Source organism: Centroberyx affinis, unplaced genomic scaffold, assembly GCF_046629955.1.
Source record: "Centroberyx affinis isolate AG114_WGS23_722 - 3 ecotype Tasmania unplaced genomic scaffold, CSIRO-AGI_Caff_v1 ptg000915l_1, whole genome shotgun sequence".
Taxonomy (NCBI): domain Eukaryota; kingdom Metazoa; phylum Chordata; class Actinopteri; order Beryciformes; family Berycidae; genus Centroberyx; species Centroberyx affinis.
Window position 1 is genome coordinate 87801 of NW_027279498.1, and position 14910 is coordinate 102710.

Consider the following 14910-nt stretch of genomic DNA (forward strand, 5'->3'; position numbering starts at 1 on the left):
GACCAGATGTGAGCGAAGAAGGGAGGGGGGAAAAAGGAGGGAAAGTGTTCAAATACAGCTAAGACTAAGACTTGCCTTGACTAAGACCAGTATGAGTTGGTTGCTGGGTTAGTTTTGGTGTCAACTCCTTGCTACTCAAGCACTTTCATATCTACGTCTCAAATGCATATGTTACTCATCGAAGCTTACAACTGAGTAATATCATAAGCAGTGCAGTGTTTTTCATTTGAGACAGAGCCAAGGCAATTAACCACCCAAACAATGACAAAGTACACAATGGTATCTGAAAGGTAATTTTGAACAAAGGAAAAAAACACTGCTGTAATCATGAGGTTGGTTTAATACGTTTTTCTGCACAACCGCCTCTTGCCTTACCATGAGTTTCATCCGGAATGCGATGGTCTGACCACAGTGTTTTGGTGGTGTCAGTATCATGGGGCGGGGAGCTGTTGGTGAAGTCGGGGGTGGTGCTGGCGGTGGCTGCGGTGCTGGCGGCTCGCAGCTATCATCTTCATTGTTCAGCTTAGCGATAGACTTTTCGGTTGAAACATGTCTTTTATGCATACGACGGTACCATCAACAAACACAAAAAGTTTTTTTTTTTTCATGAACATCCACAGTAACAACCGTGAAACAGCAACATCAACAAGCGGCACTGCCTCGGGAAGGTTTTTGCATAAACATGGAGCCCATCCAAAAAGTTTCATGTCTCTCCCATTTGGATAGGAACCGCTGAGCTATGTAGCACATTGCTTCCAGTTGCGGACATACTGCTGGATTTAACTCAGAACAGTTAAACAAGCTTCGTCATTGCATGTAACAAAAGCTGAAAACAATTCATATAATGAATTATTTCTGTGCACCCCTCTCTTAGCAGTGTGCTTTTGTGAGAGAAATTACCACTGTGAAGGCTAATTAATGTCACTGCAGACACATTAAAATGAGCTGTAGTAACTCTGTGTTCCTCTCCTCAAAACATGCCTGCATTAAATTATAGCTTAATGAAAAGAGTGAGCTCACAGGTGATAATTTAGTAATTGCCTGTGTGTGCCAGAGTGAGGAGATACTTGAAGTGGTTCTTAGGGCTTTTGGGGGATGGGGGGTGGGGGGGGGTGGGGGGGGGTGTAGTGCTGCGGCTGGTAGTGCAGAGGCAGAGCAGGTGCTGAGATGCCTGTCAAAGCTAATTCCCTGTTATTCTCTCTCTCTCACGGCTACTTTATTCACTTTGTCACACCATGCAGAAGCAGGGCATTTCAGTCAGATGCCCTAAAACTGATCAGACCAAGTGAGATTGGATTGGATGAAGCCATGGTTGAACTTGTTGTACTCTTTGGTTTAACTCACAGCACAAAGTCTTCCTCAGTCTCCTCTCGGGAGCTGCTGAACTCCTGCCTGAGATCCGGGCAAGGAGGAGTTAACAGTGTAGGCTGCACTGTTTTGATTGGCTTTGCAGACATAAACAAGAGCTGCACTTGTGAGCGACCCCTGGGCCTGACCCCAGAGATAGACGCTTCTCTAATGGGTGTCTCTTTCAGCAGGCGGCCAGGCCGGGGGAACAGAGGAGCCATTGTTCGGGCTGGGGAAAGCCAAGGCTCTCCCCATTAAAGTGCTGAGCCAAGTGGAGAGGACCATAGGAGCCACAGGGCCAAGGAAGCCAGGAGGTAAACAGCCAGAGACTGGGGACATCTTTGGCACACTGCTGTGTTATACCTCCCACACATTTAAGGTTAAAATTTTGGATAATATATGTTAAACTCTCTCAAAAGAAAGCAAAACTGCACGGATGATACAGAGGCCCGTAGTCACATCATCTTTATGTGTTTTGACAGTTGTATAAATATCACTGTTAATTAGCTTCTATTAAGGCTTGACATTCCTATACTTAAAATACCTAAGCCACAGGATTAGGACTGGAACACTGAACAGTTGCGTATGCTTCACCGACCCCGATTGGGATGGGAGCTGTTGTTTTATTTCGACCACATCCTCTGACAACACGCTCATTGTGTGCGTGTGTTTGTGTCGGGGGGCCGCAGGCGAGGGAGTTCTCCTGCTGCAAGTGGCCAAACAGGTGAGTCAGGTGTCAGTGAAGCGTGAAACCATACCTGGCATGTATGACAATAGAAGCGCCACGCGTCAGCCCTGGGGGAGGTGACTTTAGACACCGCACAGCTTTGACTTGTCTGGTCTATTGAAGAAAACAGCAACAGAATCCAGGGTGTGCTGTTATCGGCTTCACAAGAACATAAGCGTGTATGTTGCGAAGATATTGCTATACATCCTGCATACTGCTGAATACAAAACAGACCCTGTAAGAATAATACACCGGTATACACCACACAGACCAGTAATACACACTGAACTTTCATGTTTGTATCTGCCAGGAGTAATCAATCATTCCCATGCCCCGAGAGCATCCGTGCTACACTGTAACTAATCTGCAGGCTCAGCAGCGCCGGCCTTGACCTTTCAGGAAGTGACAGAAACACAGAGTGAGGTAACTCGTCTCATTTGCTCTATACATGGGCATTTCCCTCAGTGAGCCTATGGGACACAGGTCAAGTATTCCAGTTATCATGCTACACTGCTTGTATGTGTTCTTGTGTGTATGTGTTCTTGTGTGTGTGTGTGTGTGTGTGTGTGTAGTGCAGACAGCAGGTTATTAGAGAGGTCTGAAAGCCCCGTTGCTCCCACTAAATTAATGACCCAACAGCAGGAGGGATGTGATGGGCACAGTTTCTGCCAAACGCCTGGCCAGCTTCAAATGCCTGGCTAGCCTCAGACACTTGGCTAATCCATCAGTGGCTTACTTTCACAATACAGAACTCCTTAAAATAAAAGCTCAATCTCAGAGGAGTGGGAGCAGAGCATTAAGAGAGAGAATTAATTCTGCTTCTGCAGCATTTTGCCTGAGAGCAAGTGCACCCCATTAATAATGTTTTCTACTTGGTTGAGCAAAGACATGAGGAAAAGAGGAGAGAAACAGAAAAGTTTTGAACACCTTCAATAAAATTTTATTGAAAAAGTACCAATAAACAACAAGAAATCCAGGAAAAAGATTTGTAGAGCAAAGCTCCTTATGTACAGCATATTGCACTACATAACAAATTGTCTTTACTTCCATATTATATCAACAACAAAAAAAATATAAACACAAAATGAGTGCACAGTACAGTCTCGAAAACACACAGTCAATGTTTACACAAATGCTACATTTTCGCTGGGTCTCAATTCTTGGTATACAGAGAGTGTGTGATAATCAAGACTTTGTTGAAACTGAGCAGTTAAAGGCATTTTCCAGGGTTTCAGTAATACACGTACAGTTCATCTGTTCGGTAAAGAAGGGCAGTTATTTCATAGCCATGATCTAAGCTCTTGAGCCAAATTAACCACAACACTGAATAATTTTGGTTTGCTTTGTTTTGTTTATACACCACAATGAGATGTGCAAGGAATGTTGCAAGTTCATTTTTATACAAAAAAAAAGCCCTTGATCTCATTGGACTTCAAAGGATCCAACTCGTATTAAAAATGATTTTACAAGCATGAACTGTCCTTATAAAAACAGACCCTTTTCCATAAGAAAATACATTTTAAAAAGTTAAGAAAGACCATGAGCAAGAAATGTTCTCATAAAAAAAAAAAAAAAAAACCCCCCATCAAAATCAAAACCTTCCTCAAAACTTCAAATGTATATAAAGTGGACTACAAAATTCAAGACACTGACGGTTTCCGTAAAATACATATCCCACTCTAGGGTTTCTCTACCCTCGCACATAATGTGATGAGTGCAGCTTGGGAACCTCATCTAACAAATTATACAGGGCAGCATGGTGGCTTGTTTCCCTTTACAATAAATCAAACAGGCCATCATCATTCATGGCCTACCTGGTCAATGCACAGATAAATGGCTGACGCATGGCCAGATTAGTCCGTGACAGACCTCGAAGAGAACAATCCAGAGTATATACTATATAATAACACACATTAGATAAGGGACCCATGGGATCTACAGAAACAAAGTACTTTCCAGTGCATGTTGATTACAAAATAATGATCAAGATTAAGGAAATTAACACATAAACCAATGCCCTGTGACTTGAGGATGAGTATATGAAGGTATCTAATTTTGCAGTTCTTTTGAAACATTTCTGACATCACCTGTATCATTACAGTTTCCTACATGCTGTAGGATGCTGACCTGATGTTGCTGAAATGGCTGACGTGAGTCATTATATGTAAGGGCAAAGTCATACCCCATTCTACAGTTAAACCTCAAAACCGCACCCAAGCAACTGCTTTTCTAAACCACATATTGTGAATCTACCCATGACTGGTGAATTGGGTGGTGGATGATGTAGAAAAATGCCTGAATTGGTTGGGCCCATCCCTGGAAAAAAAAAAAACCTTAAGGAATACCAGGCACAATGCAGGGGCAGGCCTCGCTCTGCACAGAGTCAAACAAATGAACCACATACAAATCTAAGACCAAAAGAAAAAGGGGAAATAAGAAGTAATTGCACACACAAGTGTATACAGTAGAAATGGGCAAATATACAAAAAATAAATAAGAGGAAAAAAAATAAATTACAAAGGAAATGAACAATACCCAAGCAATGAAGGAGCAGCACACATGGAGGACTGAGGAGGAGACGCGGCGAGAGCCCATGGTGGGACGTGGAGCTACGGGGACTGGCTCAGCGTTCAGGATCCGCAGGAAACTATAACCACGACCACATTCAGTGCACCTCACATGCCTCCTACTACATGCTCAGTAGCCCCTGTCACCACCACAGGCAGCAAGTCGGCCTCTGACTCGTCAGTCAAACTGTACCTTGGTGTGTGTGCTGACATTTTGGCCTAGAGGAATTTGAACTGAATTGAAAATGGGAAACTTGACAATACCTCCAAGAGGTTTGATCATAAATAAACGGGTGAAAACACTGCTCTTCCTCTTACCGTGTAACAGATTCTCAAGGTTACCAGTAGCCTACAAAGTCTGTCCCTGAGATATCTTGAGGGTGTATTTTTTAATAAGAGGAAACCCTAATTATGCAGTGATTAACATGACACATGGTAAGGACCAGGTAATTACAGCCCCCAGATATGTACTGCTCCTTGGGTCCAAAAGTTAGCCTAGGTTCAGCAATGGAAAGTATAACAAACAGCATCTTCAACAGTGTCTTCACACATATTCATATTTCAACAATAATTACAGCCTTTTTCACTGTGATTTTTGTTGCATTTCAGAGACTGGTTGTCTACTGATTCAGTGGTGATATATCAAAATGGTCCCACTTCAGGATCTGAGCACCAAAAACAATACATGATCACCCAACAGAATATAAAATGGTGCAAAACCCCATAAAAGTATCCTGACAGGAGGAGATTCTGTTTCACAGATTGGTTATGCTGTATTGGTTTGGTGTTCAGAATACACATGGGCAGCGAAAAGCACACCAGATAAGAGGACTTAGAAACACTGACATTTCAATCGAGGCATGCGGCTCTACTGTGAATGTTAACCCTTTGCAGCCAGTAACACTGGTCATAGACTTCCTGGAATCCGTACTAGTCTGTGTTAGGTCAGGATGGATGATTTGTCTTGGACATGTGAATGAAAACATCTGAAATCATGCAGCAAGGAAATAAAACATAACTGAAAACCTTCATACAAGACAGAGGTTGGCTTGGTAACACAATCTGAACTCTTGAAGGGTGTATCTAGTGCAAAAACAGTGGATCCACAGCTCCACTTCAAGGGCATGGAGGTCTGAAAAGAATCAAATGAAAAGCACACATCTAAAATACTGGGGGACACTTTGTATTGAAGAGTGAAATTAGGAACAAGATCAAATTGAAGGGAGACGAATATCTGGTGTTCTGACTGAAATGTAAATAAAAAACCTCATGGTAGACTTTTGTTTTTGTGGCCTTATGGGCTAATGAATACTTTACTTTGTTCCCAATATTTTCAATGACACTTGGGGACCATGTTCAAACTCAACATCATGAAAGAGAATGGAGTAAGAAAACAAAAAAAAAAGAAAAGATATATACTCCATTGAGGAGTTGAAGTTGAGGTGCAAAATGCTTTGATCTGAGAAACTGCCTCTTTGGAAATAAGTAAATCATCAAGTTGACTGGTTACCTGGGAAACTTCAGGAAAGAAAACCCTGAACCACATTTCTTTTCCTTTCAAGTCCTATCCATCTCCTCTTGCCTATACAATTTGCTCAACACTCATTCTGTTGTGGCAGGAGATATCGAATAAGGCATTCCCAGGGTCTATGGAGGTCATTCCGGATGGATACATGTTGAAGTGCAAACAAATTCAACAAGAACAATGTACTGTACAAAACTACTACACCACACATTTACCAAAATATGAACATTGTCCTGTAGAGGAATCTCGGAAACAACATGGCATCTTCTTGGAAAGAACAAAAACACGACCTTGTAAAAAAGTTGGTTGTCTCCGTCCCGCGGTGACCTATTCACTCTCCTTTCTTTGTTCCTGCCCCCCCCCCCCCCCCCCCCAAACAGACCCGTGTTCGATTTGACAGTGCCATTAGGAGTCCAGTTCCTCAGAGAGATAGAGAAAAGGGGTGTGAGGGGGGGGGTACGGTCCTCTCACCTCCGTCCAGCGATGGCCCCCCTGTCAAACAGAAGGCTGAGCAGAGCCGAGGCCAGGCGCCACCACAATGGCCCCTGGTTCCTTTGGTTTCGATGATACTGTAAAAAAAAAAGAAGAAACATATGGAAGTTAGCGTAGCACATGACCATGTGGACAGCCACCGTATTGAAACTCAATCACAAAAGGTGCTGGAACTAGTCATTATTTGGGGTATTCAGTGTGAGCTTTAGGGTTTATGTTGGCTGCCATACATGCTGATTGACACTGAGCAGAGTGAAAAGGGTCAACTGGGAAGAGGGTAAGTCAAAACCAGACACCAGAACGACATTGATATTTTCACAACAGTCTGCTTCTGTCCCCAACAATACTCATTAGAGGCCTCTCTTTGCGTGCGGGATCCCTACACACTCTGGGGTCCACAACAGACATTCCGGGCCATAAACACATTCATCATATGGTCATACTCTTTCTAATCTTTCTGGCAGAGACCAGCAGCAGCGGCTCAGGAGGAGTCTCTTTTCTTTCTCTGGTTTGCGAGCCAATTGGATTGTGTGCGATTAGAGGGATAATGCTATCTCTACCATTGAGAAGGGGAGATAAGATAATTGCACCAAATGGGATTAGGGGGCTCTTGACGAGAGGCGGGGAGCCTCTGGAAACACATATCTGCATGAGAGTGGTACAGTAGCTCAGCTCTGCACACCAACAGCCCATCCAGAGACGAAAGGCAGGCTCCACCACGCCTGATAACGCTGTAGCTATTTTCAGACGTGGGCCGTAAACTAAAGACGAGCAACAAGACTTGAGATTAGTTTTTCATGACAACGCACAAAAGTACACTACTTCTTCTTGGCAACATTCTGCGATTGTTTAGGAAAGCCTGAATATCTGACAGCACAGATTAGATATGCAATATTTACATGACTGTTAAGGTGGTGTCCAAACATTGACCTATTTACCAGCCAAGAGCTGCCATTGTGATAAGCCTCTGGATTTCTATACTCCAGCCAAAGTGCAGTGAGCATTGCAGAGTGTTGCATAAGCTTTGCCAGGTTCCAGTATGTGTGTATCTCACTCACCAGCTTTTTGTTCAAAAGAAAAATGGAGAGGGGAAAAAAAAAAATCAAGAAGTGCCAGCGGCTATTTGAGAAGACAACTGAGAATCTTGATAAAACCAGTTTTCTGTTGTACCCTATATCTAAACCTTGCCTGGGGATATTTTGATAAGAACATAATAACATAAATGCCTGCTTCATAAATATAGGCAACATAATATACAGCACAGATTGGATGAGTTCATCAAAATACATCTGTGGCAATACTGTTGGCAGCCAGCATGGCTGTACTTAGTAAACACTGATATGCTCCAAGTCTTTAAAATTTTAAACCTAATTACATTAGAGACTACAATCAGTTCTATCTCTGTGACTGCAGAAGAGGAGGGCAGCCATGTGTATGTGTAATTACATGTATAGTTGTATGTCAGTATGTGTGAGACTCAATTTGGGCTGGACATTAGAAGTTCAACATTAGATGGTGAAAGCTGAAACAGTAACTTCAGTAAACTGAGGGATTTACCACACTAACAAGATTGTGTATAACGCTACAAGTGCAACACTAATCTCTAAACAGAGCCAGAAAGTTCTTGACAGTGACCTTTTGCCCTCCTCTCTATCACGCTGACAGAAAGACAGAGAGGAAAATGGAGAGGAAGAGTGAAAGAGAGGTGTGGGCAGCCCTGTCGCAACACGGTCATGAGTCACGCCACCAACTGTCAAAATGTGACTTGGGCTCTAAATTTAGCCTGCCATACGGAGCCGGAGTCTAGCCAGATGCAGCGTGTCGTCACTCTGACACTAGGCTGATGTGCTTTATCAGTGTCCCATGCGGGCTGTCTGTCAGACCAGCTGCTCAGAAGCTCTGCCTTATCTCCTGAGCAAACAGGCCCGCTTCAGTGGCCAGAAACTCTAAGTTAGTCACATCAGGGAGGGGACAAGGAGAGTAAAGGAGTAAAACAAAGAACTGCGATATTAGATAATAGAGAAAAGCACAAACGGACATCACCTCAACAATAATCTCTCCCGACCAATGTATGAAAAACAAATATCCACAGCCGGCCTCATGTTTTTATTTCCAGTACAGCTCCACTCCTCCCCCTTCCATAAGTGCTGAAAGGAGAGAGTGCCGTGCCCTCAATGGAACAGTGCAAAGATAAAGCCACAAATGCTGCATGCGTGCAGGCGCACACACAGACACAGACACACACGCAGGCGATATTCAACCCTGCTTTCAACACCTCCTATCGAAAGCACCAGGAGTCGTCTCTCTTAAAAAAACATGGGGATGAAACCTAACTCTGCTCCTTGCCCTGTGCAGACCAGAGCAGTCTTCCTGCCATTGTGACTGTCATTATTACTGTGTCTCAAATGGCAGGCCGGCTAATGTCAGCCTTCCTCTGGGGACCTCAGCGTCCCCTCCAGCCCTCTCAGACTGGGGAGCAATTTATCTGTCAGCATCCACCAGCACTCCTCCGCTACCTAATCCCTCCTCTTGCCAGGGGCCACAGGCTCCCATGGAGAACACTCACAGCCACATCGCTCCCGAGCCCGTCGACAAGATGGCTGTCAAAGGATGGCTTAGGGACAAGTGTCTGCACTGCGTGATAGCAATCATCTATTGACAGGAGAAGACAGAAATTAAGACTGACAAACAGTAACACGTTATTGAGCGAGAGTTGTTGTAGTGACTGCCGGAGCGTGTGATAGTGAGAAGTGAGAGACAGTGAAAAGCAGAAAAACAAGTATGGGTGTATTCATGCATGAGCACGAACACACGCACGTACAAACACACACACAGGGCTGCCAAGTTATCCAGCCGCAGCTCGAGGTGGACTACCTACCTCACTGTTGAAGACTTAATTGCACAACCATACCACAGAGCCAGAAATAGCTGTTATAGAGGCGGCAGTGGAATCACGCATCCAAAACCGCACATCACTGTTTGGGTTTGTCCAGACATCACTCAGCAGCAGCCAGTCACACAGACACTGAACCTCAGACAAGGACTCGACACAACAGACCTCACTGAGCTCTGTGGGGCAGAACTCTAGTTATGCTCAACATGGATGACAAGAGTCATCAGTAGCTTAGAGCACAAAATAAACAAAGTATTGGTCTCTATGTAAGTTATTACATACATATTGCAAATACCACGACTTCTAACCAGTTTGTTAAATGTACAGATACAATTCTCAGGCCTTTGCTCATTAGCCATTCAGTGTGACATATCACAATGTGTGTGTATGTCCTCTCAGTTGTAGCTTCAGGATATGACTTCACAAGGTCGTTCTCAGTCTGACTGTCATTTCTGGTGTTTACTCAGCCAGTAAGGGAGCACGAGCCACTTCCTCATCCCCTGGCCCAGGCCTGCCTTCTCTGTGCGTCAGTAGATCCCAGCCGCAGATAGGGCTGCAACCCTCCTGTCTGTCCATCTGGTTGTCTGTGTGTGTCCAACAGTGTCATGATACATGAGTCATGCTGAGCTGCAGAGGTATAAATAGCCTCAGGTTGATGAGTGCATGACAAAATCAGAAACTGAATCTCGCACCCCAGTAAAAAAGACAAGAAGTATGTTCGACCTATGGTTAAAAAAAAAAAGAATTGTATCAAGCGCCATTATAACATGCCGGGTAAGGGAGGGTCCAATCTCCTGAGAGTGGAGGTTTTGAGACAACTGAAGATGGTCTTTACTCGATCATTTGAGGTTCATTTCCAAACCTCCTCGTCTCATTTACTTGCCTATACCATCATTATGGATACCCCCCTCTACCAGTGGCTGCAGAGGCCTTTTATTTGGGCGTCTCCTGTGGCTGGTCCTTGCCCAGTGAAGGGGCTGACTGGAGACTCCCTGGAACCACAGCTGTTCCCCCCGGGGCTCACGCGCCAAGCTTCGGGTTACAACATGTTTACCTACTCCCGCCACTTCTGCTTTTTTTCTGGGCATAGTAGTGTGTGCTTGCACGTGTGTGTGCGTGAATGTATGTGTGGTGATTTGGGTGAGACATTGTCTGTTTTTCTTCTGTTTGACTGTTAACCCCTTGTGCAACATGAGACACTCACAAAGAGAAACTCTCAAAGGTCTATATTTGTGTTGGTGCAGCCAACGCAACAACTGCATCTCACCGTTTTTTACACCCACATAGATGCAGTGTTATGCAGCGCAGTGACTCAGTGGACAGTGTCACCCTGACCACAGGGCTTGTGTGAGGCCAGGCGTCCCCCATGCTCCTTGCCTCGACAACACACGGAGGAAACAGGAGAAGACAGAGAGAAAGAGAGAGGCAGAGAGAAATAAACAGGAAGAGGAGGCAGGGGGAGGGCTTGGTGGTGGTGGGTGGGGGAAGGGCTGTCCTGGTTCAGCTATGTCTTTGGCTTGAGGAAAAGGGGGGTAGACACTGGGCTAAAGTACTCTATGCACACAGCCTGTCCAAAATAAATATGGGACAAACACAATAAAAGAGAGCAAACTTGACCCAATAGGGATCTTCTTCAGGTCAAAATCGACTCAAAACATCAATACAAAGGTATATGGAAGGAGTTGCTAATGTGCAGGCTTTACTCTTTTCTACTGTGACTTACTAAACCAGGCCTTGATGTGTGTATGACCATCAGTCAATCTCAAACTGACACACACACACACACACAGTGCATATATTGAGTTGGTTCAGTCAGCAGGGTGTGTCTATTCCCCCTCACCAGTTGTAGGTGTTCCCGATGGAATTGGTCCCCTATCAGTTGCAATTTCTGTCCGATGCGGGCCTCCACGCTGCGCGCCACAGGTTGCTGCCGGTGACGCTGCTCCATCCCGTTTTGCTCCTCTTCCCTTTCTTGCCGCCTCGCCTCCTGGTCCCCCGCAAGCTCAAAGTGTGCCGGGAAGTGCAATCGAAAACCTGCGTTGCCTGTTGAGCGTCAAGGCCAATAGTAATTATTTTGTGAATAACACAAGTGTTCAGTATGAAACTGCCAGTGTGGTCAGCGTTTGTGAATATAGCAGTAATACCCGAGAGGGTGTTCTTTACTGCGATTATGGATATGATGATGCAATAGGTACAAGGTGCAGCCAAGTACTGTTGAATGTGATCAGATTGCTTGGCTGAAACTCCTTGTTGTATAAAACACCACTTTCAAACAATTTAAGTCATTTTGGTTTGTGTGGCAGATTTGATGTCAGTCAGTTGCTATGGAGCTTGTTTGGAATGGTTACTTGTATATGGCATCGCTGTAACTTTACTGTCACTGATAGTCAGTTCTCTCATCTCTGTCTAGTCAGTGCTTACTCAGGTGAGCACCGCTGTCACGTCACGTCCTCTGAGTCACAATGCCAGTCTGGCGCCTTTTGAATAGCAAAGCAGCTGGGTACACTCCATGCAGACCATAAAAGCCACCGTGATCACGACTATCTGGCGCCAGGGGTGAGAACAGCACCGCTACATTGTTACCAATTTCTCACATTATACTGTCATACTTCTGCTTTATAACACTGGTTATCACGCTCAAGTCAATGCTCCTTTTTCCAAGTGTACTAAAGTATGATTCCAGCCTCACCGTAGAAGAGTGGTCTGGGCTCCTCTGCGACTCCACAGGGCAGCATGCCGTTGGCCAATTCAAGGGCCGGGCCGGGTGTCTGTGTGGCCCGGTCTTCGCACTTTATCTCCCTGAATGTGGTGCGCCAGCAGTGGGGGTCTGGCTCAAACACATCATCCTCCTCATCGTCCATACGGGGGCGTTATAAGACGAGCAGCCTTAAGAGTTAAAAGAGAGACAGAGAGAAAGGTTATTATTACAGTTGAGTATAGAGATGTGTGCCTTAATCGACATTTGTCTTCCAATGAGTGCAGAGCTCAAAGTAGGGATCCCGAGTTTCCTTCAATATGGTTAATGATGGCGACCTTGGAAAAGTCTGTATTACACCTAATGAGATGACCTCAGCCAGTACATTCTTTACATGGTCAATCCTCTAAACATTCATTATCATTAAAGACACCCTTTCTGGTTTATAATGAGTGCCCTTGAATCAATAAAACCACAGTGGACAAGTTGGGGAAGAGAAAATGAGCTAAAGGTCTGCCTGCATTTGCGGCAAAGAGCTCAGTACTTATTTAGACAAATGGCTCTGCTCATCTCAGTGATGAAACCACACAATTCACTGTGGTTAGGAGCTAAATTTACCTAAATGGGGGTTTGGCGGACTAGGTTAAGTGAGAGGTAGAGGCTCCCTTCTCTATGCTAGCCAGCCCTGTGGCCAAGAGTCTGGCTTCTTTACACTGTCCCATGATTGGCAACTTATCATCCCAATAGAGAGTACCTTTTCTACAAATCATATCAAGCACTGTTACAGGCACTGCACATCTACATGAAATTTGTAAAATTGATGCCAGGAATAATGAAAATGCACATTTAGCCTTCAATTCACCAAAGCAACTCTGGAGCACTGTGGCAAGAATCTCAAGAAGCACTTGGGAATCTCTCCAGTGTCAACGATGCACTGCACTCAACCTTGAATCATATAGTGGGTCAAAGAGTTATCAAAATACGGCTGAAATTCAAGTTGCCTCACCAACTCACCCCCAATTCACCATCGAGTTGTAATACAGGGTTAGGCTACTACCACACTTCCAAATGAGGGTCCACAGCAAAAGGGTAATGACAGCCTTTGAGGAAAATCCTAAGCCACTCTCCCTGCCATGGGTCTGTCAGCCTGCCAGCCTCTGAGAAGGAGTTTTCATTTCTTCACCCAACATAAGCAGATTGGCCTGTCTCTAGTGTGCCCAGACCTCACGATATACTGTGTGCGTTCACAATAAACCCTGTGTGTAAAACCACTTAATGCTTTGTTTTGACAAACACAGAGCAAGAACATGGAAGATTCAGAAAAAAAAGAAGAGGCACACAACTTCCAGATATCCTGGGTTGCTTTCTGTTACTACTGCTCTACTCTCCAGGCGCTCAGCTGTCTCTCTGTGTCAGACAGTGGCTCCCCCTGCTGCATATAGTAATGCTAACAAAAGAGAGAGAGAGAGAGAGAGAGGGAGGGAGGGAGGGAGGGAGGAGTGGAGGGGGGTGTCAAGGCAGCTGTATTATTGACACAGTTTTCATCCAACAGCACCAAGAGCCTCACATCACACCATTTCCACCTAATGTAACATATGCATATAGCTACATGACCTAAAATGACACTTGCTCCCTACTCAAAGCCTGCTTTAATCTTGTGGTAATCTTAGCTCTGTCTATCCAGAAAGCTTGTTAATTATACTCAGGCTTAGCATATGTGAAAAAAACACGTTATTTCAAAAGGACTTCAAAAATATCAGACATGAAAAAAGCAACTGTGTGTAGTGCCATAGAACAATAAAACGACACATTTAAAAAAGAATAAACAAAGTGGAATGGTATATAGTATAAATAATTCTATATAGAGGCAGCCAAAGAAAAATGAACGGTTGTTAACAAATTTTAAAGAAGACTTTAAACATGACAGAGATCCACTTCACTTGCCGCAAAGACTCAGCCTTGCGGTCTGGAGTCCATTCACCAACTGAGCCCAGTTCAACCGGGAAAGCCGGTATAATTCAAACCTCCGCCGTATGAATGACAGCCTAAGCTACACTAAAAATCATTTTTGTTGGACAGCTTCTATAATCCAGTAAATAAAGGCACATTACAGAGGTCGAGGCAACTTTGTGGCAGCTGTATCACCGACAACAATCACAGGTTGTTTGTTGCTTCCTAAGGACAGGAACGTTACTTAACGTTACTCGCCCGTGCCGACTACTGAATACTATAAGGATAATGAAATCTAACCGTATTTATTTAAGAGTAGAAACTCACCACAGAGATGGTCTTCGATGTTATGGCTGTCTTGTACTCAAAAAAGTATACCGAGCTCAAAATCCTGGCAAATCAAGCAGGTTTAGTCCGTATCACCTCCACGACAACTTCCATTCTGCGAGACAAATGGCAACAAGCTGATTTCATTTCGCAGACCTCAGCTCCAAACTGACTCCGCCCCGCCGGGGCGTGGTGCAAAAAAGTAGTAAATAAAGCGCTCTTAAAGTCACGCAGATATGTGTCGGCAAACTGCATTGTACCTCAGAGCAAGTATGGCACGTTTCCTTAAGGCTCGTTTGCATACGGTGGCTGTAACCAATCAGCGACTTTGTTTTCATCCCGCCTTCCCAATCGCATATTCAGACACGTGGACGGGAAATTCCCCGT

At 44.5% G+C, this 14910-nt stretch overlaps 1 protein-coding gene across 1 annotated transcript; it reads right to left on the reverse strand.

Annotated features, from left to right (window-relative positions):
- Positions 1–3004: 3004 nt before the first annotated feature.
- LOC139645853 (bcl-2-modifying factor-like) lies at positions 3005–14647 on the reverse strand. Its single transcript, XM_071521716.1, has 4 exons — positions 14524–14647; positions 12241–12437; positions 11392–11594; positions 3005–6735 (listed from the first exon to the last, which is right to left on the reverse strand). The coding sequence occupies exons 2-4, from the start codon at positions 12410–12412 to the stop codon at positions 6634–6636; spliced, it is 477 nt and encodes a 158-aa protein (XP_071377817.1). The 5' UTR covers positions 12413–12437; positions 14524–14647; the 3' UTR covers positions 3005–6633.
- Positions 14648–14910: the final 263 nt, after the last annotated feature.

Coding starts and splice junctions, on each gene's coding strand:
- LOC139645853 (XM_071521716.1), bottom strand. CDS start 12,412: ATGGACGATGAGGAGGATGATGTGTTTGAGCCAGACCCCCACTGCTGG. Junction 11,595..12,240: donor GCCCAGACCACTCTTCTACG/GTGAGGCTGGAA, acceptor GACGCTCAACAG/GCAACGCAGGTTTTCGATTG. Junction 6,736..11,391: donor ATCGGGAACACCTACAACTG/GTGAGGGGGAAT, acceptor TTTTTTTTACAG/TATCATCGAAACCAAAGGAA.